Source organism: Narcine bancroftii, chromosome 12 (assembly GCF_036971445.1).
Source record: "Narcine bancroftii isolate sNarBan1 chromosome 12, sNarBan1.hap1, whole genome shotgun sequence".
In the NCBI taxonomy this organism is placed as follows: domain Eukaryota; kingdom Metazoa; phylum Chordata; class Chondrichthyes; order Torpediniformes; family Narcinidae; genus Narcine; species Narcine bancroftii.
The window spans coordinates 44,813,067-44,839,155 of record NC_091480.1 but is presented as its reverse complement, the minus strand read 5'-3'; the positions used below and the strand labels follow the sequence as shown (position 1 = coordinate 44,839,155).

The 26,089-nt window shown below is 43.7% G+C and overlaps 3 protein-coding genes across 8 annotated transcripts in view; 2 read left to right on the top strand and 1 right to left on the bottom strand.

Annotated features, from left to right (window-relative positions):
- Positions 1-2,913, top strand: part of meiob (meiosis specific with OB-fold) — a 60,345-nt gene extending 57,432 nt beyond the window's left edge. For 2 of the 3 annotated variants that reach the window (XM_069905403.1, XM_069905404.1), the window contains exons 12-14: positions 16-205; positions 1,205-1,291; positions 2,258-2,912. In XM_069905403.1, coding sequence (XP_069761504.1) covers positions 16-205; positions 1,205-1,291; positions 2,258-2,386 — 406 coding nt within the window. In that variant the 3' untranslated portion in view covers positions 2,387-2,912. Of the gene's footprint in view, positions 1-15; positions 206-1,204; positions 1,292-2,257 lie in introns of all 3 variants that reach the window. The other variant, XM_069905405.1, reaches the window with a different exon arrangement.
- Positions 2,914-6,472: 3,559 nt separating this feature from the next.
- The window catches only part of hagh (hydroxyacylglutathione hydrolase), a 46,791-nt gene continuing 27,174 nt past the window's right edge, over positions 6,473-26,089 (top strand). The window contains exons 1-2 of one of the 4 annotated variants that reach the window (XM_069907092.1): positions 24,781-24,893; positions 25,151-25,195. In XM_069907092.1, the coding sequence (XP_069763193.1) occupies positions 24,830-24,893; positions 25,151-25,195 (109 nt within the window). In that variant the 5' untranslated portion in view covers positions 24,781-24,829. Of the gene's footprint in view, positions 6,568-24,780; positions 24,894-25,150; positions 25,196-26,089 lie in introns of those variants that run through there. The other 3 variants (XM_069907090.1, XM_069907093.1, XM_069907091.1) reach the window with 3 other exon arrangements.
- On the bottom strand, positions 23,763-24,565 carry fahd1 (fumarylacetoacetate hydrolase domain containing 1). The gene has a single exon (XM_069907094.1). The coding sequence runs from the start codon at positions 24,521-24,523 to the stop codon at positions 23,846-23,848; it is 678 nt and encodes a 225-aa protein (XP_069763195.1). The 5' UTR covers positions 24,524-24,565; the 3' UTR covers positions 23,763-23,845.

Here is a 26,089-nt window from a genome sequence, read left to right as displayed (position 1 = left end):
TCTCTGTTATTAAAGTGGTAGGTGCAGATTTTTGATCGATGCTGGTTCAAATGTATGCACAAATCCTTCCTGTTCATTTGGCACAATGAACTCTTCAAATATCATTACCAATTTTGACTTCTGGGTGGATGTGTCCGATCACACAGGCACACTTCGGTCTTGTAACTTAACTGGAAATACAGCTGAAAAAACTCTCGGCTATACAGTAAGTGCTTACTACTTGGTGCTTTTAGATTAAAGTTGCAGTGTAATAGTTTCAGTTATAAATAGTGTGCTTTATTCTGCAATGCACAATAATTATATCAACCAATCTGTCGGGCTGGGCAAAAGAATGCATGTATTGAGGAAGAATGTGCTATAAATCTTGTAATGCAATTAAATTGCTTTTTCATCACCTGAGACATGCAAAAGAGAATTTAACTGTTGCATATTTATACATTATTTATTTAAAAGTTGAATTTGATCTTTAATTTTCTTCCAAGAAATTTGCATCATCTCATAATTTTGTATCACAGTAAGTTTTTATTTAAAAGAATGAAGGTATATTAAATAATTAGGTACAGGCTAAGAAAGTTCCAAGCTATAAAGTTCAGAACTGGAAACCCTTATTGCAGGTCCCCTTCCTGATAATTCCTGCTTCATTCTCTGATCAATTCTGTCCTGATCAGTGCTCAAATTTAGGATTTCCTGCCCAACCTTCATTCACCCCAGCAGTTGATCATAATATCCAACAATGCTACTATTACCTAGGACACTTTCTGTCAGTTGAGCTTCCATTTTCCCTTCCTTTTCCCCAACAACTCTTGACAAAGAAAAGGAATACCAGAAGATGAAAGCCTGGAATTTGTCAAATACATTTATAGCTTGAAGGAAGTTGGATAGTGGATTCCAAACAAGCTTTAAAAGTGAATCTGAGGGCAATGGTATGAACATAAAAGGAATTAATTCAATTGTTTTGGATTTTCAGCTGAGACATTTTCTTTACAATTGGCTATACTGTACTTATTTTAGCTGTTGAGCAAAAATTTGAAAGAATTAAAGATCTTTTCAAGTTTGAAACAGCAACAAAAGATAACAAAAGCTAATAAATGAAATAACTGCTGTTTAAATTCTGTCCCTCGTTAAACCAACATAATGAAATTTACCTTATTAATTCCTTGATGATTTTGGATAACAGACTGGGCATTATGTATCTCATGCTTAGATTGATGAGTTTTGCTGTTTAACTGAAGAGCAGAAGACATCATTAAAATGGAACTTCCTACTGGAGAGATGTAAAATCTATCTAAAGGTTGGATTCTATGTATCTTATTTGTGTGCTTTTGAAAAATAATCCTTCTAGACTATATACAGTTTAATTTACTGACTAGCATTACTATTCATTTTTGGCCTTATTGGCAATGGCCAACTATTCCAAATACAATTGCTGGGTTCAATCTTGGGAGTGCAAAACTTGTCTAGTCTAGTCTTACTAGGATTCCAGCATTATACTGAAGAATTTCTTCTCTCAGTTAGACATAGTGCAGGATGTGAGATATCCTCCCTTTTGGTTTCAAAGGGGATTCTAGACCTGTGGATTAGGAGACAAATTTGAGGGTTATTTTACTCTATGATTTCGTTCATAGTTTTAAGTGATTTCTCAGAGCTGTTTGGGTTTTAAGAGACTTAATATTTACTTATACATTTACCTAAGTACCAGAGACAGTTAAAACTTTTAAAATCCATGTCAGTTGGGCAGAATTCGAAGTTTCCAGCTTTGCCTTCTCTCAAACCCCATAAGCTTTATTAAGGCTGGACCAGAATGAAGATGTGGAGGACCAATAAACCTGATCCTTTGTATCTGGTCTGGATAAATATAGATTGGGGGCCAAATATTCCAGGGAAGGACTAGGTTCCATATTCCTCCAGTTTTATCCACCTTATTCTTCCAAAATAATTACTGTTGACATTATCCATTCATGACTCCTTAATTAACATTGGGAGTTCATCATAAAAAGAGTCTGTGCATGTTCATGTTTTAATTATTTAAATTATTTTCAATCATTTTTAAATATCAGATACCTGTATATTTGAAAAGTATTAAACCCCTTTAAATGGCCACCTTGTATCTTCTAAGTTCAATTATGATATTCTACTTGATTTATCCATTTTATTTAATGTATTACATCTGCAAACTTTAACAAAGTTTATATTTTTCTTGCATGTATTTTTCTGTATCAATATAAAAACACAAAGTCTTTGCTATCATTCTGCACAGTTGGTTCCATCAGGCAATGCAAGAAATGGAATAAGAACAAATATGCTTTCCTGCAAAATAGCTGATCCGGAAGAAGCTAGTCAGACTTTGTCCAGCATAGCAATTTCTGGAAACACCTGTTGTTTATAGAAAGGAATCACACTTCATCTATTTATTTAAAACAAAACTGGGTCTCCGAAACCTACTACCAGTTTGTATATATAAATATTTAGGTATAGCATTTACTTTTATTTTGATAACTTGAGTTTCAAGAAAGTGTGCAAAAGTGTATCAAATCTGTTCATGTATGTTCATGTATGTATTTTGTTTTAGGAGCTAAAACTTTCAGTTATGCTTTCGAAGTCACATTTTACCACAATAATCTACACTGGCTCTGGTCTTTCTGCTGTTTCAACTTTTTGAAAGGGTTATATTGAATTGATCTGTAGAATTAATGATCTGGTTAAAAATACTGATTGTAATTTATCTCTAGTAACGCAAATTTTCACACTTTCTCAATACATATAACACAAGAGTTGAATTAATATTTTAAAAGTTGATAGATAATGACAGTTATTTTAAAACATTCATGATAATTAACCTCGTGTGATGTTACAATAACATCTTAAAGAATTATAGTTTATATTTAAGCAGTCAGTTATTGTAGGTAAGTAAAATTTCTTTTTGCAGAATTTCCCTGCTTATTATTCAATGTTAATATAATCTTTGAATGCTTTCTGAGTCATGCTTTATTAATGTTAATTCAACTATTTAAATATTCTGTTATTCTCAATACTGTGCTTATTTCAATGTTATTTCACCATTTTTCAATAATATGAACCAGTTTCAAATGCGTTTTAAAAATCCAATAAAAATGTAACTTTGAAATCAACTTGGAAATTTGATGTGCAAAACCCTAAACATAAGAGGTTTAAACTGTTTCCAGAAGGTTGTCTTTTACTTTTCCATAGATTTTGTAATGCAACAGATCTCTAGCCTAGTGTAAACCCAAATTCCCACCTTCTCTGCTTCTGTTAAATGTCACTTTCCAAGAAATGGTGTCGACTCCCTTTCTCTATAAACATCAGATAGTACCCATTTCAAATGTGTATTTACAGTTAAGGTTGTGTTATCTGTCAATTATAATAACCCTACCGGCACCACCTACGGCTCCTAGAACGCTTCCACCAGTGTTGTCTCCGCTCCATCCTCAACATCCATTGGAGCGCTCACACCCCTAACGTCGAGGTACTCGAGATGGCAGAGGTCGACAGCATCGAGTCCACGCTGCTGAAGATCCAGCTGCGCTGGATGGGTCACGTCTCCAGAATGGAGGACCATCGCCTTCCCAAGATCGTATTATATGGCGAGCTCTCCACTGGCCACCGTGACAGAGGTGCACCAAAGAAAAGGTACAAGGACTGCCTAAAGAAATCTCTTGGTGCCTGCCACATTGACCACCGCCAGTGGGCTGATAACGCCTCAAACCGTGCATCTTGGCGCCTCACAGTTTGGCGGGCAGCAGCCTCCTTTGAAGAAGACCGCAGAGCCCACCTCACTGACAAAAGGCAAAGGAGGAAAAACCCAACACCCAACCCCAACCAACCAATTTTCCCTTGCAACCGCTGCAATCGTGTCTGCCTGTCCCGCATCGGACTGGTCAGCCACAAACGAGCCTGCAGCTGACGTGGACTTTTTACCCCCTCCATAAATCTTCGTCCGCGAAGCCAAGCCAAAGAGAGAGAATAATGTTAACAACTCCTAATTTAGTAGTCTATTTTCATTTATCAATTTCCTTGACAATTTGTCAATGATGATGGCAAAGATAAACGTTATTTCCAGTATAGATATTTACTTTGTTAAAGCTTTGAAAAAAATTCTTAAACATAATATTGCATTTTATTCTGTAACGTATATTCTGTTATGCATAGTTCTGGTTAACTTTGTACATTTAAAATGGCATATTTATATAATAAAATAGTTCTATCATATTGTACAATAATACATCCTAAAACTAATTTGCAAGACCACCACCTGAAAATAGTGTTATAGATTCACATAAACATTTTCAATATAAAAGTGAACACGATGAAATGTAATTATAAAAACAGAAAGTTAAAATTGTAACAACAACAATTAAATGTGTATGTTCTGGTCTTGTTTGATGGTCTGACACCATCTTATCACTGGAATGGAATGATAATTAACTTGAATCATATAAACGCTATTTTCCTATTGCATATGCCAGTTCTCATCCTAGCATGACATTTCCTCTGGCAAACTTTTTTATTTGCATACTTTTTAAATTTACTACTTGTACCACCGTTTTAGTGCTTTCTAGATTTGATCAATTTGCAGTACAAAATAATTACCCCTTATCTATCTACTGATCCTTTCACTAATTATCCAAGTATCAGAAATAAACAAAATAGCTTGTGCTTGGGTACAACTCAATATTTTCAGTGTAGTTCTGCAAGAATTAATTGTCTCTAGTATCAGTTACTGATATGCATACAATAATCAGTAAATTCAAAGGATCAAAGATTTGTTTTGTTGTCATGTATGAATACATTAAAAATGTAATACACATGATATACTTCAACTTTTGTCTGCTGTAAGGCAAACAAAGAGCCCATGATCATTGCTCAGCACCTTTAACAATAGGAGAAAGAGAACCTCCAGTGCTCCTGCAGCCGCCAGTTCAAACCATCAGCAACCCAAGCTCCAGATCCAGATATGATCAGGAAGCCTCTCAAATCCTTCAACTGCAAGTTGCCAGCAGTCCACAGCCTGTGTATTAGATTTATAAATAAATAATGTTTGGATTATATTTCTTTATACTTTTTTAGTGTATTGAGTATTTTTCCCAGTAGTTAGCTTCTTATTCAATGTTAGAACAATTATGACTTTCACATCACTTCACACATTTTTGTCAAAGGGCCTTTTCAATTTATGAAAGGACATAATGTTCCTAATATTCATCATTCTGCACATTTATAAATATGATGCAGAATGACATTAAAACATTTAGCAATGAAAACCTTGTTTATTAAATTGAATAAATTCACCAGCCATTTTGTGGGCTGGTCCATGTCTCTGTGCATGGGCCACTACCCAACCTCCCTCCCCCCCCCACCCCGAATCGGCGATTGGGCATTGTCTGCTGACTTGGGCGGTCTTCCCTTGTGTTGCGGGGGAGGAGTGGAGACTGGCTGTCACAGTCCAGATATGCCAGTTTCAGGTGGTCAACGGTAAAAGTCTCCTCCTTGCCACTGATGTCCCTGATGACCCTATAGGGCCCCTCGTAGGGTTATTGTGGGGTGGCTGGTGTGGGCCCCTTCACACAAACACATACTAACGTCTTAAAGTCCGTCGGGATGTTATGTTTGGGCTGGCCGTGTGATGGGGGTTGTTGCGGGACCCCAGTTTTGCTGCAAGGGTGGCCGCAGTATCTTCCAGGTGTTTGTTGGGGGGCAGGAAATCCCCCAAAATAATTAAGGGTGCGCCGTAGACCATCTCTGCTGCCAAGGCATTGAAGTCTTCCGTCATTCAAGAAATGTATAAATTCCAGCTGAAATAACTCTGAAATGGAAATTCAGCCAAACCTTGGGTTTGGTGCTGAATTAGTAACAAAATAGGATCATTCTGGGTTCCTGTATTCTGCTTGTGATATTGACAAAACAGTAAATAGAATATGTCTCAGTGGTTTATGTAACATTAGTTCTAAAGCAAAGAAATGAGTGTGTGACTGTTGTTCCAAATATTATCATTCTGGTTCTATGGGGCAACATAGCAGGTCTGGCTAGCCCATATCTCCCGTGTATAAGAACAATATGATCAGAGTAAACAATTATGGTCATTCATCCATTGACAAAAATAATAATATACATTGCCAGTTCAAATGAAGAGGGCCTTTAGAATTTTACAAGCTAAAGCAGACTTTAAGTGGACCCTATTTAGTCATCAAAGGGATTTATTTTAGAGTCAGGCATGAGGCACACATATCTCTGATCCTCACTCAGTATGGATCAGTAACAATATCTCACTGACAATCTACACAAGTGCACTCAAGGATGTGTGCTTAGCCCATTGCACTACTCTATAACCATGACTGTGCGGCTACACAATTTAAACGCTCTACAAATTTGCCTATGACATCAGAGGTTGTCAGCAGAATCACAATGAGGAAGTATACAGGAGTGAGATCAGCTAGTTGAGTGGTATCACAGCAAGAACCTTGCTCGCAAAACAAGGAACTGATTGTGGACTTCAAGAAGGGGAAGGCAGGAGAAATCAAACCCAATCTTATCGAGGGGTCAGTAGTGGAGAAGGTAAGGAACTTCACATTCCTGAGTGTTAACATCTCTAAGATATATTTACAGGCCATCATGTCAATGCATTCATGAAAAAGGCATGCCAGTGGCTATATTTTTTTCAGGAATTTGAGGACATTTGGAATGTTCAAAGATGTGCAAATTTCTACAGGTGTATCTTGGAGAGCATCCTGACTGTTGCATCACTGTTTAGTATGGAGGTGCCCATATACAGGACAGGAAAAGGCTACAAGAGGGTTGTAAACTCAGTGAGCGCCAAGCTGGGCATTGGTCTTCACTCCATTAAGGGCATTTAAGAGGTGGTGTCGCAAGAAAGCAGCCTTATCAACAAGAGCCCTCACCACCCAGGCTATGCCCTTTTCTCACTGTTTGCATAGGAAGGAGATACAGGAACCTGAAGATGCACTCCCAACTTAAACAGGTTCTCCAGATTTCTGAACAATGAAACGAGGATACTACCTTGATTAATATTTTTTGCACGTTTTTTTTTAAACTTGTGTTTACAGAACTGTAATGTATACCTATTTTGCATCTGTAATGCACAATACAGCTGCTACTAAACAACAAATGTTCTGGTACTTATTCTTGTCAATAAACCTGATACTGATCATTTTCATGACAAAGTCCTGTGATCTCATCTCATCATGAGATCTCATCTCCACATCTATTAAGATCCATAGGATTTTATAGGCCCCAGGAGGAGGTATTCTCTAAACTGTAGAACTAACTTGAGTATATTAACATTAAATTAGTGTTGAGCATAAATTTACATCATCTTACTTCTCTAATTTCCAGCGTTGATAGTGTACATGGCTGGACAATCCTATTGACATTGCATCTGACTACAAAAACACCCGTATTACATCATCTTGGAATCAAATGGGTATTAAGTAGTGCCATTCATTTGAAAACTACGTGAATTTTTCAACTCATCTTTCACAGTGTGACCATGATACTGAACTATCCACAACAATTGATATCCCAGCAGTAATAACATGGGGAGGGTGGGCAGCATGTAGTCATCATTGACCAGAAATTTAACTACTGTATTTCTTGACGGATGACACTTGAAGCACCCAAAAAATACCCCAGATACAAAAACAGTGACCTTAAAATTCTACTCAAAATGCCACTTGATTGTTTCCAGACCCCACCCTATAACAAATTTTAAGCTACCTGTATAGTATTTGTGTTACACAAGCGTAAAGAAGAAGAAGACACACACACAAAAGCTTTGAAGTCAAAACTGGTTTATTATATGGACCCCAGGCACTGATGTAGGCCCCCGCATCATTGGAGTGCAGGCCTGAGCTTGGCTGGCGTTCCCATCACAATACCCCATCTTCCCGCCATGTGGGCGGTCACCTGCAGCAACAGCCGGTATCACCCCCCCAGGTCCGCACGGTCACTGCATTCACCAACCATTTTGTGGGTTGGTCGATTTCTCCATGGTTTGGCCACTATGCAACCTCCCCACCCCCCCCCCCCCAGAACTGGCCATTGGGCCATTGTCTGCTGACTTGGATGGTCTTCCCTTGTGTTGCTGGGGAGGAGTGGACACTGGCTGGTCACAGTCCAGATATGCCAGTTTCAGGTGGACAATGGTAAAAGTCTCTGATGTCAAGGACGAAGGTGGAGCCATTGTCTTTGATAACCCTGTAGGGCCCCTCATAGGGTTATTGTAGGGGCGGCTGGTGTGTGCCCCTTCACACAAACACATACTGACATCTTTAAGTCCCTGGAGATGTTATGTTTGGGCTGACCATGTGGTGGGGGTTATTGCGGGACCAGGGACCGCACCCTATAACAAATTTTAAGCTACCTGTATAGTATTTGTGTTACACAAGCGTAAAGAAGAAGAAGACACACACACAAAAGCTTTGAAGTCAAGACTGGTTTATTATATGGACCCCAGGCACTGACGTAGGCCCCCGCATCATTGGAGTGCAGGCCTGAGCTTGGCTGGCGTTCCCATCACAATACCCCATCTTCCCGCCATGTGGGCGGTCACCTGCAGCAACAGCCGGTATCACCCCCCCAGGTCCGCACGGTCACTGCATTCACCAACCATTTTGTGGGTTGGTCGATTTCTCCATGGTTTGGCCACTATGCAACCTCCCCACCCCCCCCCCCCCCAGAACTGGCCATTGGGCCATTGTCTGCTGACTTGGATGGTCTTCCCTTGTGTTGCTGGGGAGGAGTGGACACTGGCTGGTCACAGTCCAGATATGCCAGTTTCAGGTGGACAATGGTAAAAGTCTCTGATGTCAAGGACGAAGGTGGAGCCATTGTCTTTGATAACCCTGTAGGGCCCCTCATAGGGTTATTGTAGGGGCGGCTGGTGTGTGCCCCTTCACACAAACACATACTGACATCTTTAAGTCCCTGGAGATGTTATGTTTGGGCTGACCATGTGGTGGGGGTTATTGCGGGACCAGGGACCGCACCCTATAACAAATTTTAAGCTACCTGTATAGTATTTGTGTTACACAAGCGTAAAGAAGAAGAAGACACACACACAAAAGCTTTGAAGTCGAGACTGGTTTATTATATGGACCCCAGGCACTGACGTAGGCCCCCCAGGTCCGCACGGTCACTGCATTCACCAACCAGCTACCCCAGGTAGCTTAAAATTTGTTATAGGGTGGGGTCTCAAGGGTGGCCGCAGGATCTTCCGGGTGTTTGTCGGGGGGCAGGAAATCCCCCAGAATAATTAAGGATGTGCCATAGACCATCTCCGCTGCCAAGGCATTGACGTCTTCCTTCGGCATGATACGAATCCCCAGCAGGAACGAAGGCATCCACCCAGTTGGGACCCTTGAGCCAGGCCATCAAGGCTGCCATGAGGTGCCTGTGGAACCGCTTCACCAACCTATTGGTCTGAGGGTGATACACTGTAGTGTAGTGAAGCTTTATCCCCAGGAAGTTGGCCAGCGCTGCCCAGAGCTCAGAGGTAAATTGTGTCCCCTTGTCTGAGGTTAGGTGCTCTGGAACACCAAATCTGGACACCCCTGTGTCGATGAGTGCCCAGGTGCAGGTTTCTGTGGTGGTATCAGCCAGCTGAACCACCTCAGGCCACCTCATGGAGCAGTCAACCATGGTCAGCAGGAATCTCACTATTTCCCCATGGGAAATTGGTAGAGGCCTCACTATATCAATACGTACATGGTTGAACCTGGTTCAAAAGTCTGGGTACCACTTTTAAGGACTGGCAGTTCCTGCAGGTTTAGCCCATTGGCTGACCTGCTTATGGAGACCATGCCAGACAAACCTGTTAACCACCACCTTGACCATGCATTGGATTGCAGGATGTACCAGGTTGTGATGGCATCAAAAACTGGCATCTTCGTGCAGCCGGGATGATGGGGTGAGGGTTGCCAGTGGTCACACAGCAATGTCAGGTTACCTGGGCCAACAGGGACATCTTCCACCCTGAGACTGGAAATGGCTGTCCTATAGGTGAGGATCTCAGCGTCCTGCTGCTGCGCTTTGACAAGGGCCACGTAATCAATTCTAACTTGATCATGGTGCATGACAGAAAGTCAGCTACCATGTGGCTCTTCCCCATGATGTCCATGGTAAATTTGGGCATGTAGGACAAGTGTCTCAGTTGTCAGGCCAACCATGAGTCTGACGTCTTATGGAAGGTAAAGATCAGCGACTTGTGATGGATGAAGACTTTGAATTGTCGACCTTCCAAAAAGTAACAAATGTCTTTCTGCCAGGTACAGCCCCAATAGCTCTCGTTCGAAAGCGCTGTATTTGAGATCTTGGCCTGCTGAAAAAGGCCAGGGGTTGCCACTGGCCTTCAATGAGCTGTTCTAGAATTCCTCCTACTGCTGTGCTGGAGGTGTCAACTGTCAGAGCAGGGGTGTACCAGGAGGGTGGCGTTGGCCAGCGCTTCTTTGGCATTGTGGTACGCCCTTGAAAACTCACCGTCCCAGGTAATGTCCTTTGACTTGTCTGCCATCAGTCCGTGATGCAGGCTGCTGCTGGTATGAATCTGCGGTAAACATTTATCATACAGGATAAATACCTGTAGCCCTTTTACTGTACATGGCTTGGTGAAGTGCCGGACTGCTGCAATCTTTTCAGGGAGGGGTGTTGCCCTGTGTCTGTTTATTTTGTGCCCAGGAAGTTAATAATGTCCAGACTGAACTGGCACTTCGTGGGGTTAATTGTCAGCCTGAACTCCCAACTGGGTCCACAGTTGTCTCAGGTGGGGCATGGTCTTTGTGGCTGCACCATTGATGAGGATATTGTCCAAATAGATGAGTGCGAATGGGAAGTCCCGGCCCACTGCATTCATCAGCTGCTGAAAAGTTTGTGCCACGTTTTTGAGACTGAAGGGCATGTGGAGGAATTCAAACAAACCAAAGGGGGTTATAATCACTTTCTTGGGGACATCCTGGGGGTGAACTGGAATTTGGTGGTACTCCCAGATGAGGTCCACCTTGGAAAACACCTATGCCCTGTGCAGGTTGCCGGTGAAGTCTTGGATGTGGGGTATGGGATATAACCCTAATGTGCGGGCATGGTGGCCTCGTTGATGCAGCAATAGTTGCCACATAGCCTCCAACCCCCTGCTGATTTGGGCACCATGTGGAGGGGTGAGGCCCAGTGACTGTCGGAGTGCAGCATAATCCCCAGCTCCTCCATTTTCTTAAACTCCTCCTTCACCAGGCTGAATTTTTTCAGGAGCTGGTGCACCCTGCCGTGGAGCAGGGGGCCCTCAGTCAGAATGTGGTGCCTTACCCTGTGCTTTGGCTCGGCTGCGGAGAACTGTCGAGGGGAACTCTGGCAGGATGTGGGTGAATTTGTCTGATACCGTTATAGAGTCAAGGTAGAGTTTGAAAAGTTCTGGTGTACACCAACTGCCATCCCTTGAAGTTGACAAGCAGGCAGTGGGCACAAAGGAAGTTGGCCCCCAGGAGCAGTTGCACCACTGCCACCAGGGTGAAGGTCCATATAAACAGGCTGTTGCCGAAACAAAAGGAAATGGTGCAGGTCCCAAAAGTTCGAATGGAGGAACTGTTGGCTGCCCTCAGCATTGGGTCCTGTTTGCCATTGCAGGTGTCGAGGTCTTCCAGGGGTAGGATGTTTATCTTGGTGCCAGTGTCAACCAGGAAACACGTGCCCGACAAGGAGTCCCAAACATAGAGGAGGCTATCATGTGGGGAAACCACCAGAGCCATCAATGATGGTTGGTCAGGGCGTTTCCCAGAAACCTGTAGGGTGGGCAGCATCACAGGCCTCCGCACCGAATCTCTGATGAAAGTAGCAGAATTGTCCCAGGGTATTAACTTGCCTTTCCGCAAGTCTTGGTCTTGCAGACAGCTGTTTGTGGGGCGTGATGATGTGGTCTATGACGGCGCTGGTGTCCTTCACTCTCTGGAACATCTCCACCCGGGCCGCAACCCTCCAAGGGTTGCTGAAGTCTTCATCCATGAGCAAGAGTCAGATATCCTCAAGCAGCTGCTCCAGGAAGATCTGCTCAAAGAGCAGGCAAGGCTTGTAGCCCTCAGTTAGAGTGATTATCACTCATGTGGACAGATGGGGCCATGACCCCTCATCCATCCATATGCAGCAATAGGGCAGCGCATTCGTGCTGGGGCAGCCCAATAGTACGGGTTAACAGTTCTTTGAGGGCTGTGTATTCGCCTTGCTCTGGAGGCTGCCGCAGGAAATCTACGACCCTTGCGCTGTGTCCTGATCACAATAAAGAAGTAGCGGGTGTTAGCGGCAGTGATGTTTTAAAGATGGAAATGATTCTTGCCCTACGTGAGCCACATATGTGGCTGTGACACCCAAAACATGGGGAGCATGGATGGTCACTGCCAGTTGGACCTGTCGGGATCACCAATGTAGCGTTCCCACTACACATATAGTACCAGTATGTCTTAAACCACCAATTATGAGTTAAAACCATGAAATTCATACTGAAATTAGGGTCTCATCTCTGAAGGTCACCTTATCCACCGAAATATGCAGTAAAAGAGGCACTGGCAGCTCAACTTCTGATTCTGAAAAGCCTTCCAGCATTGCAAGCCACAAATCAGCAGTGTGATGGAATAATCTAATTGACTGGATAAGTGTTCAACTCCACTCAGAAGTTTCATGTTCTGCACTGTTACATGGCAAGAAGGAATCTTGAATTTAAAAATAGTCCTACTGAGGTTCCAAAAGCATATCAACTTTGCAACCAGAGGAGAGAATATCATAGGTCTGGTCCATCAGAATCAGAATTTATTGTCATGAACAAGTCATGAAATTTGGTATTTTGCAGAAATATCATGGTGCAAACATTTATATTAGAAACCATCTTACAACATTACTATAAAAAATTTAAAATAACAGTGCATGAAAAGTAAGGTAGTGTCTGTGGTTCATTGATGATTCAGGAATCTGATGGCAGGGGGGAAGAAGCTGTCCTTGTGCCACTGAGTGCTCGTCTTTAGGCTCCTGTACCTTTTCCCCGATGGTAGCAGAGTGAAGAGGACAGAGACCGATTTTTTAAGACACCACCTCATGTATCCTCAATGGAGTGAAGTCTGGTGCATGTGATGTCGCAGGATGGATTAACAACCCTCTGGAGTTTATTCTTGTCCTGAGAGTTGGTGCCTCCATACCAGGCAGTGATGCAGCCAGCCAGAACATCTGTACAAGTTTCCCAGAGTCTTCGGTGACATATCAAATTTCCTCAGGCCCACTGGCAAGCCTTCTTTGTGATTGCACCAACCAATGTCCCTGAGCCTAAAAGGCTGGACTCTACCCCCACCTTGGACACTCCGACCACATATCCATTCTGCTAATCCATGTTTACAGACCATTAGTAAAATTAGTTCACAGGGAGATCAGGACATTGCCAGAGGAAGCCACAGCAATGCTGTAGGATTGCTTCAAAAGCACGGACTGGAGTGGATTCAGGGAAGCGTCCACCTAAGACCACCACAACAACATTGATGAGTAGGGGAATCACGTGACTCTGAAGACGCAAGACGTGGGATCTTAACCCTCCCAGGGAAAACAATAAAACAGAATATTTCAATGAAGTAAAACAAATTTTAACAGGAAGAAATATTGTAAGAAGAATATATTTACCTTTTGAGATGTATTCAGATAAGAGAGTCGTTAATGGAGCGCATGCTGGTTTCTCCAGGGAGATGAAGGAAGACCTCCATTGCAGAAAGAACCTGGATCTAGAGTTGTGATGAAATCCTGATGAGGGGTTGAGTTGGAGGGGACACCTGTGGATGCATCCCTTCCGAAGACTGGGGAATATGATATCCAACAGTGAGGAAGTGTGACATTGTACATGCCTGAAGTGGCTTTTCAGAATATCTCTGCTACAATACAGAAGGTATTGGATTGAGATTATGCCGAAGAAATAAGAGGTGATTAGAAGAAAAGAAGAGAAACAAGACATATTGATAGTTCAAAAGCAATGAGAAGCAATTTTAAAGAAAATCCACTTGAGGGAGTCGTAAGAGAAATGTTGCAACAGATGAAGGAAATGAAGGAAGAAATATTATATTCTAGATCTCGTTAAACATGAATACTGGGTTTATTAAATTGACAGCTGATATCATAGGGTTAAAAATGTACATGAGAGAATGGGGATGAAGTTACACTGGGATCTGCTGAAAGGAAGAAATGTTTCGAAAAAATTGATAATGTGGAAAGCTTTAGTAGAAGAAATAATATTAAAATTGTTGGATTGAAAGAAGGAGAGGAACAACAAGATATGGTTCGATTTCTGCAAAGATGGATTCCTAAAGTTCTGGGGGTGAATAAATTTGAAAGCCCTATTGAAATTGAAAGGGCGCAACCAGATGAAAAGCTTCACTCTAGAGTGGTTAAAGGTTCAAAATATCAAGATAAGGAAAACATTTTAGCTTTGGCATCTGAAAGAATGAGAGTAAGAAAAAACCCATGAGTATCATGGATCAAAGAATTTTTTTATCCAGACATTAGTGCACAATTGTTGACCAGAAGAAAGACAATGTGGTTAAGAAAACCCTTTTGGAAAAAGGTTACACTTTGTTACCCAGCTACGTTGAAGATTTTTTTAATGAATGGTAACAAGAAATTTTTCAAAGATTGTAAAAAAGCTGCAGAATTTGAGACGAAGTTTACCAATTAATGGATTGAAGAAGGGAGCTCTATTTGTTTAATGTTGAAGATTCTATTACCTGATTTTTTTTTTAGAAATTGTAACTAAGTAGTAGAATTTGTGTAAATATTGTTTATTAATGAATTCAGGGAATGAAGTCAATTTATCTTATTGGTTGATGTAATTTAATTATTAAGGTTAATACTTTGTTAAAAAATATATATGTACCTGGGAGGTGGGAGAGGGGGTGATTCTAGGGTCTGGGATCCTCTGACCATGTGTTCTTTGTGGCAGATACCACACCCTGAACAATAGAAGTGGGGTGGTGGTGTATGTGTAACAGTGCCTGTAGGGGGGAATTTATTTTTCCTTTTTATTTAATGTTTTGGATTTCAATAGAAGTTGGGAGCAATTTAGAATAATAATTGACTTACCGTAAAGAGTTTGGTTAGGCATAAAGGAACAGCATACTGATATATTTTATAAATGGAAAAAATCAGTTTATTAATTTAATTATTCTATGAGGAATATTAGAAGATGAAGAGATTAATATGAGATTATTTTGTAAAACATTGTCTGTATTTATGAGTTAAATGATAGAGAATTTTTAAAATATATATGACTCTCATCTATGTCTGTGTGTATGTATATTATATATGTATATATATATACAAGGACTGCCTAAAGAAATCTCTTGGTGCCTGCCACATTGACCACCGCCAGTGGGCTGATAACGCCTCAAACCGTGCATCTTGGCGCCTCACAGTTTGGCGGGCAGCAGCCTCCTTTGAAGAAGACCGCAGAGCCCACCTCACTGACAAAAGGCAAAGGAGGAAAAACCCAACACCCAACCCCAACCAACCAATTTTCCCTTGCAACCGCTGCAATCGTGTCTGCCTGTCCCGCATCGGACTGGTCAGCCACAAACGAGCCTGCAGCTGACGTGGACTTTTTTACCCCCTCCATAAATCTTCGTCCGCGAAGCCAAGCCAAAGAAAAAGAAGATATGTATGTACCGCACGGATGGCAGTCTCTTCAATCTGAGGCGCCTGCAAGCTCACACCAAGACACAAGAGAAACTTGTCCGTGAACTACTCTTTGCAGACGATGCCGCTTTAGTTGCCCATTCAGAGCCAGCTCTTCAGCGCTTGACGTCCTGCTTTGCGGAAACTGCCAAAATGTTTGGCCTGGAAGTCAGCCTGAAGAAAACTGAGGTCCTCCATCAGCCAGCTCCCCACCATGATTACCAGCCCCCCCACATCTCCATCGGGCACACAAAACTCAAAACGGTCAACCAGTTTACCTATCTCGGCTGCACCATTTCATCAGATGCAAGGATCGACAATGAGATAGACAACAGACTCGCCAAGGCAAATAGCGCCTTTGGAAGACTACACAAAAGAGTCTGGAAAAACAACCAACTGAAAAACCTCACAAAGATAAGCGTATACAGAGCCGTTGTCATACCCACACTCCTGTTCAGCTCCGAATCATGGGTCCTCTACCGGCACCACCTACGGCTCCTAGAACGCTTCCACCAGCGTTGTCTCTGCTCCATCCTCAACATCCATTGGAGCGCTTTCATCCCTAACGTCGAAGTACTCGAGATGGCAGAGGTCGACAGCATCGAGTCCATGCTGCTGAAGATCCAGCTGCGCTGGGTGGGTCACGTCTCCAGAATGGAGGACCATCGCCTTCCCAAGATCGTGTTATATGGCAAGCTCTCCACTGGCCACCGTGACAGAGTTGCACCATAGAAAAGGTACAAGGACTGCCTAAAGAAATCTCTTGGTGCCTGCCACATTGACCACCGCCAGTGGGCTGATATCGCCTCAAACCGTGCATCTTGGCACCTCACAGTTTGGCGGGCAGCAACCTCCTTTGAAGAAGACCGCAGAGCCCACCTCACTGACAAAAGGCAAAGGAGGAAAAACCCAACACCCAACCCCAACCAACCAATTTTCCCCTGCAGCCGCTGCAACCGTGTCTGCCTGTCCCGCTTCGGACTTGTCAGCCACAAACGAGCCTGCAGCTGACGTGGACTTTTTACCCCCTCCATAAATCTTCGTCCGCGAAGCCAAGCCAAAGAAGATGTGATATTGAGTTACAACGAGTATTTTTGGAGAAATCTCTTTTTTTAATGTTTGTTTTTTATTATTAAAGGATTTTTTCCCTTTGGGCCCAACTAATATTTAGAGATGAAAAGATTAATATGAGATTATTTACAAATTAGAGAGTTATATTGCAATTAAATATTAATTAGAGATTAATTATTTTTTTTGAAAATCACATTTATACATGATATTGTGGTATTAATAATAATATTTTGGGGGTAAATTTTTTTGTGTTTGGATTTCAAGAATAGATGGGAGTATTTTAGAAATAAGACTTAATTATGGGAAAATATATATGCATAATATCAAGTTTTGATGAATGCTTTTGGAGTAATTTTTTTCATTTTTTATTAAAGGGAATAAATGTATTCATAATTAATGTATTTACTTTTTATGTTCGATACTCGAAAGATATATCTATATATGACACTGGTATGAAGAAATATGTATTAGCAGGGTGGGGATGGGGTTTAAGGAGACAATCCAATGTATAAATGATTAATAATTCATGCAATAATTAACTCTAAAATAAAATATTTTAAAAATATTGACAATGTTACGGGGTTCAAATGCTATCCAGTCCAGGCAAATCAGAAATCATGGCTAGATGAAGAGGGTTGTGCATTGCTCGGAGCTCATGACGCTGCGTTCAGGTCTGATGACAAGATAGCAGTGAGATTAACCAGGGTAGAACTCTCCTGTGCAATCAGAAGACAAAGCAGAGCTATGCAAAGGGTCCACGGACACCTGTGTGAAACTCGTAACACCAGGTGAATGTGGCAGGGTATCCAAACCAGAACTGACTATAAGGGTCAGTGATGACGATGCTTCCCTTCCTGACAGGTTCAATATCTTCTTCACATGGTTCGATGAGAAAAACAATGTGACACCAAAGAAAGCATTCTTTCCCCCCTGAGTAACAGATGCGCTGAGCTGAGGGGGATCCTATCCAAAGTGAATCAGCAGGACTAGACCACATACCTAGTCTGGCGCTAAAGAACTGTGAGGTCCAGCTGATGGAGGTCCTAACGGACATCTTTAACATCTCACTGCAGCAGTCACTGTCCCCTGCAGGATTAAAACATAGAACTACACCACAATACAAGCCCTTTGGTTCTCGATGTTGTACCGACACATATAGTCCCTAAAAAGTCTTTCTTTGGCTTGGCTTCGCGGACGAAGATTTATGGAGGAGTAAAATGTCTACGTCAGCTGCAGGCTCGTTTGTGGCTGACAAGTCCGATGCGGGACAGGCAGACATGGTTGCAAGAGAAAATTGGTTGGTTGGGGTTGGGTGTTGGGTTTTTCCTCCTTTGTCTTTTGTCAGTGAGGTGGGCTCTGTGGTCTTCTTCAAAGGAGGTTGCTGCCCGCCGAACTGTGAGGCGCCAAGATGCACGGTTTGAGGCGATATCAGCCCACTGGCGGTGGTCAATGTGGCAGGCTCCAAGAGATTTCTTTAGGCAGTCTAAAAAGTACTAAACCCTGTAACCCGCTATTTTCTTTCATCCATGTTCCTAAGTGCCCCTAATGTTTCAGCCTCTGCCACCATACCCGGCAAGGCATTCCAGGCATGCACAACTCTCTGTGTAAAACATTTACTCTTGATATCTTCCCTAAACTTCCTTCCCTTCACTTTATACAGGTCTTTATTCATTGGAGCGTAGAAGGTTGAGGGGGGATTTGATAGAGGTATTTAGAATTATGAGGGGGATTGATAGAGTAGAGGTGAATAGGCTCTTCCTCTTGAGGGTAGGTGAGATTGGAACAAGAAGTCATGAGTTAAGGGTTGGGGGCAAAAGTTTAGAAGTAACATGAGAGGAAGCTTCTTTACTCAGAGTGGTAGCTGAGTGGAATGACCTTCTGGAAGAGGTGGTTGCAGCAGGGTCAATTTTATCACCTATGTTGGATAGGTGCATGGATGTGAGGGGATTGGAGGGTTATGGGCAGGATGCAGGCAAGTGGGACAAGAGGAGATCACTTAAATCAGTACTGACTAGAGGGGCCGAGATGGCCTGTTTCCATACTGTAATTGTTATATAGTTATATGGTTATACATCCTCTGTTGTTTGTTGATCCTGCCCTGGGAAACAGGTGCTGGCTGTCCACCCTATCTATGCCTCTCATAATCTTGTAGATCTCTATTGTCTCCCCTCATCCTTCATCCAAAGAGAAAAGTTCCAGCTCTGCTAACCTTGCCTCATAAGATTTGTTTTCCAATCCAAGCAACATTCTGGTAAATCTTCTCTGCACCCTCTCCATAGCTTCCACATTCTTCCTATACTGAGGTGACCAGAGTGGAACACAATATTCCAAGTGGTCTCACCAGAGATTTGTAGAGATCCAATATGACCTCTCAACTCAATCCCCCTGTTAGTGAAGCCCAAAATCCAATAGGCCTTCTTAACTATCCTATCAACCTGCGCATTGACCTTGAGGGATGTATGGATTTGGACCCCAAGGTTCCTCTGTTCATCCACACTCCTAAGTAACTGACCATTAACCCTGTACTCAGCCTTCTGATTTGTCCTTCCAAATGCATCACTCATTCTTAACTGGATTGAACTCTATCTGCCACTTTTCTGCCCAACTCTGCATCCTGTCTATATCCTTTTGTAATTTATGACAACCTTCAGCTCCATCCACAACTGCTCCAACCTTTGTATCATCTGCAAACTTAACCATCCTTCTCCCTCTTCATTAAGGTCATTTAGAAAAATCATAAAGAGTAGGGGTCCCAGAACAGATCATTGCAGAATTCCACTCATCACTGACTTCCAGGCAGAATATTTTCCTTCCACTACTACCCTCTGCTTTCTACATGAAAGCCATTTTTAAAATCCACGCAGCCAAGGTTCCATGACCTTGTCAAATGCCTTACTAAAATCCATATAGACCACATCCATTGTTACCTCCTCAAAAAACACAATTAGGCTCCTGAGGCACGACCTTCCTTTCACAAAGCCATGCTGACTGTCCTTGAGTAGACTGTACTTCTCCAAATGCTCATAGATCCTATCCTTAAGAATCTTCTCCAATAATTTACACACCAGCTATCTCCTCCCTCACTTCCCACAGCAGCCTAGGGTATATCACATCTGACCCCAGGGACTGAACAATCTTAAAGTTTTTAAGAAGATCCTCTTTCTTAATCTGCACATTGTCTAGCCGCACAAGCCTGTTGTATTCCGACATCACCCTGATCAAGGTCCTTTGTGAATACTGAAGCAAAGTATTCATTTAGGATTTCCCCAACATCCTCCGCCTTCAGGCACCTTGCCTCCTTTAGTGGACCCATGTTAATTCTAGTCATCCTGTTCTTCACATCAGCACCTCTACTTACTCAGGAATTTGCAGAGGTTTGGTATGACATCAAAAACCGTGGAAAATTTCCACAGAGTTGTGGTGAAAATTGTGCTCACCAGCTGCATTATGATCTGAGTGTAAAGCCCTCCCCACTATTGAGAACATCTACAGGTAACACTGCTGTCAGAGAGCAGCAGCAATCATCAAAGACCTACGCCACCCAGCACACGCTCTGTTCTCACTGCTGCCATCAGAAAGAGGTATAGGTGTGTTGTGAATGAGGAAACAGGTTTGGTAGTTCTCAAAGGCAAGGACTCTGAACAGTTTTTTGTAGTGAAGGATTTTATTTACAGAAGGCAAGTGTGGGAAATGATAACTGATTCAGCACACGCGTGCGCAAACTCACACACACGCAATTACAGCAGCCGTGGGAAAAAGGTAGTGACAGTGAAACAATGTGTAGTGACCATGAGGCTTTTTTTTTAACCGGATTGAACTCTTTCCTTTTCTTCAACAACTCAAAACTAATAAAAGACTATCTATTTCCATGATATTCCATTGGGCCCTTTCTCTCTGACCTGAGAATTCTTACTGAAATTCTCTAATAAATCCACTTTCTCGCACAATTGTTTATTCACTGCAGCATGTGCATCAGTTGAATTCTCCATTTTATCCGTTCTATCCTGAACCATTTCTACACTAAATTCTACATTTTTAACACTTTCTTCCATATCTTCAAATCTTTTTTTTTCCGCATTCTGTGTACTATATCATAATAGTTTTCATCTGCTTTTTTAAATGTCTGATCTCACATCTTCTTCTGTAGGTAGCATTTGGAAACAGGCTGCCCTCTCTAATGATGCCTTCACATTCTTTTGATCTGTGCATGCTCATCTTCTTGCACATGCACAGTGATGCTTCTTCCTCTTCGGTGTCCCTCCATAACTGAAGCTGCAATAGCACTGCAATTCTTTTAACAGCCGCCTTGGGAGCTCTCATTGACCGGCTGGAAGCCTTTACGACAGCACTCAGATCCATCTGTGAGGTAGGCCTTTCTTCTTGTCCTTCTCGTTTCCTTTGATGCATTACTGACAGGCTAGCAATGTTTTTCTCGTTTTTCAGTGACATTAAGAAAGTTTCTGATTTCAGTCTCTTTATTAATTTTACATTTTTTTTAACTATTTCTCAGGAAAGCCAAATTCTTACTTCCTGACTCTACCTCATCACACGTCATCCCCCGCACCAAAGCCTCTTGAGCCAATAGCCTCAAAGCTCCACTCCTACACTAAGCCACTCACTATCTGGGCCACTCCATGCCAGCCAAGTCTCTGAAATAGCCACATCATAGTTCCATTGTATTGGGAAGGGTTGTGGCTGTCACGTGACAGTACTGCCCTCATCTATTCAGAGGGCACACCAGCAGCCATTCAAGGTTTGGTCTCACCCCACCCATTAGTGCACACCGTGCCTTTTACCCATGTAAATTACCTGGACTGGACTCTCCAGACTGCCTATATTTGGCCTTGGGCTGTTGTAATTGGATTAATCCTCCTGTGACTGAGCCATTTGTCACTGCTAATGACCTGTGCTGGACCCTCCAACACATAAAGGTGCCATGCGTTCTTTGTTCTCCCTCTTTGCCAGCTTGGGGCCACCCTGCTTCACTCCAGGCCTAGAAACATGGAAGGAGACTGGAGAAACTGTTGATAAAATATGCACTGCTAAAAGGGTTGGGTGCATTTAATTAGCCTCCCTTGTAGCATAGAGCTGTGCCTGCACTGATTCAAGGGGTGGTGGGCCATTGTATTGATTTTTCCTTGATAATTGTATGTACCAATTCATATGTGTGCATACTTTGTTTCTGTGCTGTTTTTCCCATATTTGTTATTAATTGTACATGTGTTTCAGTACCGCTATTACTTTCCCATGGCTGCTTTAAATTGTGCATATGTGTATTGCATGTTACCATTTCCCACACTTGCCTTCTGTAAATATCCTTCCCGACCAAAAGTGTCCTGAGATCTTGCCTTTGAGACCTAGCAAACCTGTTTCCTCACTCACAACACCCATGCTGTAAGTTCATCCCCTTTATTCCTAATACTCCTAGCATTAAAATAGACACATTTCAAACCCTCTGACTGACTTCCTTTATGTACTGTCCCCTGTCTATCCTCCCTCACAAACTCAGCTTTTGACCTTCTGCCCTATTCGCTACACTCACATTCTACTTCCCATCTCTCATGCAAACTCATTTAAACCCTCCCCAACAGCTTCCCAGCAAACCTGATTCAAGGAAGCCACCTCATCCTAGTAACTAAACGACTAGCGCCTAGTGGCACTGACCTCAATGATCAAGAAGTAGCTTGAGTGACTGACAACAGAACACCTCAAATTGCACCTTAAAGCAACATTGGACCATTCCAGTCTGCCTACTGTCCAGATTGGTTCACAGATGATGCAATAGCCTTGACTCTCCAGTCTGTCCTGACCTACCCAGAGTACAGCAGAACCACAAGCCCCATCAAGTTGAGCACTGGCGAACCTCAGGGCTGCATGATGGATCCCTATTTAGTTCTAATATAATCATCAAATTTGCAGATGATACAACTGTGGTTGGCGTAATCGGCAATAATGACGAGTCGGCTTACAGAGAGGAGGTTGGAAGGCTCATAAAGATGCTAGAACAACCTGAACCTCAAGGTGAAAAAAACAGATGTTTATGGACTTCAGCCGGATGTAATCCTCCATTACACATCCGTCATGGATAGTGGAGAGCACAAAATTCTCTGTGTGCATAAAAAGGATGACCTATCCTAATCCTCCTCATTAGTCAGGAAGACACAGCAACACCTACACTCCTTAAGGAGGTTAAGAAGGGCAAGGCTACTAACCTGTCTTGACGTTTTACAAGAGCCTAATTGAGAGTGTTCTGTCTGGCTGCATCATTGTGTGGAACAGTAGCTGCAAAGCATTAGGCTGTAAGTCAATACAGAGGATTATCAAAATGGCCAAGAAGATTGTATCCCTCCTTACACATGTGATTAATATGTGCTGTGTATTGTATGTGTATATGATCTGGAGACTGTTCAGTCAGATGATTTAATTTTTGTCAGATTCCTGGAAATTTGACTTGGCATTTCCCTTACAAATGTGGTTTTTTTTTTGCTATCATTCCTTGTCCTGCGTACATCAAGTTATCCCAGAAGTAGCCACAGTTGAACATTCCCAGGCCCAGTAGTCTTCCCATTGTCCTAGAATGAGACACAACTAAACTGACTCCCACACTTTTAATCATCCAGGCAACATCACACCCCCTCTAATCTCAGTTTTCACCCTCTGACTTTCTTTCATCAGCCATGACCGACACTGATGGTTTGGGGACACACACCTTACCTGATGGTCAACATCAGCGACCCATGCCCACCATTGTCCAAGGCACAACCTTGGTTGAAGACCCCCTCCCCTCGTCTCCCACACACTCCTCTCTCCCCCCGAGCCCCACCCCCCTTCGGCCTGTCGCGGGCATCCCTGTTGCTCTCACTGCGCCATCCTCGGGCTCAGCCCGGAGCTGTGCCTTTATACTGCACATCGGACCCTCCAGTGCACATCAGCTGGAGGCCAAAACGTGGAAATAATTCACAACTCTGGTGGACATGGAAAGACCAGGTTAATATTTGGGCTCTTTATTTCCGGCTTTGAACGCTGCTCCTTCGGAGTCGATCTCCTGCAGTTTGAACCCCTGTTCTCAGTGGGCGGCGGATGCGGGGCCCCTTTGCACTGTGAACTTCATGCTGAGCAGGTCGTCAATGCCCGCCTGCAGCTCGTCGCCCACCTGCACGGCCGACACTCCAGCGGGGGTGCCGGTGAGGATCAGGTCGCCCTCCTCCAGCTTCATCACGCCACTGATGTAGTGGATGAGGAAGGGGATGGGGAAAATCATCTGCGAGGTGTGTCCCTGCTGCCTCAGCTGCCCATTGACCTTAAGCCAGAGCGTCAGGCGACGCGGGTCAGGCACCCGCTCCTTGGGGATGAAGTCGCTGACGGGACAAGAGCCGTCGAAGGCTTTGGCCAGCGTCCAGGGGTGGCCCTTCCTCTGACACTCCTCCTGGATGTCCCTGGCCGTCATGTCCAGGCACAGGGCGTAGCCGCCCACCCAGTCCATGGCCGCCGCCTGCGGGATGTCGCTGCCGCCCTTGGCCAGCACCACCCCCAGTTCCACTTCGTGGTGGAGGTTCTGGCTGTAGGGGGGGAAGATCAGGGGCGAGCCCTCCCTCACGTAGGCGCTGGGCGGCTTGAGGAAGAGCAGCGGCTCGCCGCTGGGCACCAGGCTTCCCATCTCCTTCACATGGTCGGCGTAATTCCTGCCCACGCACACGATCTTCCGCCCCCATTCCCAGAAGCGGCTCAGGTTGTTCGCAGTCATTGCGCTGTGGCCCGGGAATGCGGAACCTGGCAGCGACCCGCCCCCCGGGCAAGGAGGGGTTCATGACCCGCCCCACCCCCACCCCCACCCCCACCCCCACCCCGGGCAAGAACGGGTTCATTTCCCCCTCCCCAAATCCTTACCAGCCTGTCCACAAACCGCGCTTTTTAATTTTATTTGCACAAGATATTCTTCGTCTCTTTAACATTTGCAGCGAAGGGAGATCGCAATTGGTTGCGAGCACCCAATCGGGTTGGAGGTTAAAGGGCCCGATGTCCCCGCCCCCTCGGGGCAGTCGCCCTGACGATGGTCGTCGTGTTGAGCCGCTTCGGCCAGGTGACTGTGCGCGGAGTCGCTGCTTGGAGGCTCGGTAGGTTTTCCTCGTCTCACGGTGCCGGCTGCCTTTGCAACTCGTGTGTGAGGCCGAGAGCCGTGCAGCTCGCAGGTTTCCTCGCCAAACACTGTCTGCACCCGCCCCCGGTCGCTCACCAGGGCCAGGGCGAGCGATCAACCCGCTTCAGCGTGTGGTTAAAAATAACAGTGCGGTTATCGACATAGTGCACGTTGTAATAGATTCCGCGGTCTCCTTTGAAACACTTCCCCTATTTTCGCAATTTGGGTCAACAGGAGGAGGAACGGATGCAGATTCTGCGAGTTGTCATCGGCTCAGTGGTAAATATACCTGTTGGAGAGGGTGGGAAGTGCTTCCCTGCACAGAATGACTGCGAGCGACGCACGGGGGTCCTGCACTGAGAAGTATTCGACCCCTCTTAATATTTCTTCAATTAATATGATCTGAAACGGTGTTTAACTATCAGGCTCTTGTTCTTAACTCGGGTGAACTGGAGACCATAAGGATGCACCAGAATCCAAGACTAGCGGACAGTGGTTTTCAAACACTTTCTTGCCTATCACCTTGAGCAATCCCTAGGCCATCGGTGCTCTGTGATGATTAAGGGATTGCTGAAGGTGGTAGGTAATGTCGGACTCTGGCTTAACCCTACGCTCAATTTAGTCTATGTGTCGTCTGAGTCCAGCGTGCTTGTTGAATGAAGTGATAGGAGAAGGTATTCGGTTTCACAATCAGTTTATTACATAGCACAAGAATCAGAGCTCTGGTTCAGTCGTTAGTTCAAAGGTCACCTGCTCAGTGAGCTATTCCCCAACACTGACCCCTATTGTCCAGTCTCTTCTGTTTATATAGATCAACCTTATTACATTGACCAAGAGTTGGCTTTCTTTGCTAGATTCCTTGTATAAGATTTATCTCAAGCAATTTCCTGCTCTGCAGTTATCTAGGGTGTAGACCTCCTATCTTAACCCTCAAGGCCAGAACATGTTGTCTTGATCAGAAATCAATTCAATACCCCAGATATTTCTAATTATTTCTTTGTTCTGTTCTACTCAACACCTCCTTATGCTTTAGCATACTAAATTGGTTTATCCATTTTCTTTGTCTCTGACATTCTCAGACATGGTACTCTTTGTTCTTCTGTTCTACTCAACACCTCCTTATGGCTTAGCATTCCTACTAAATTGGTTTATACATTTCCTCTCTTGTATTTG

Bases quoted from the DNA above. Each gene is read 5' to 3' on its own strand.
- fahd1 (XM_069907094.1), bottom strand. From the start codon at position 24,523: ATGACTGCGAACAACCTGAGCCGCTTCTGGGAATGGGGGCGGAAGATC.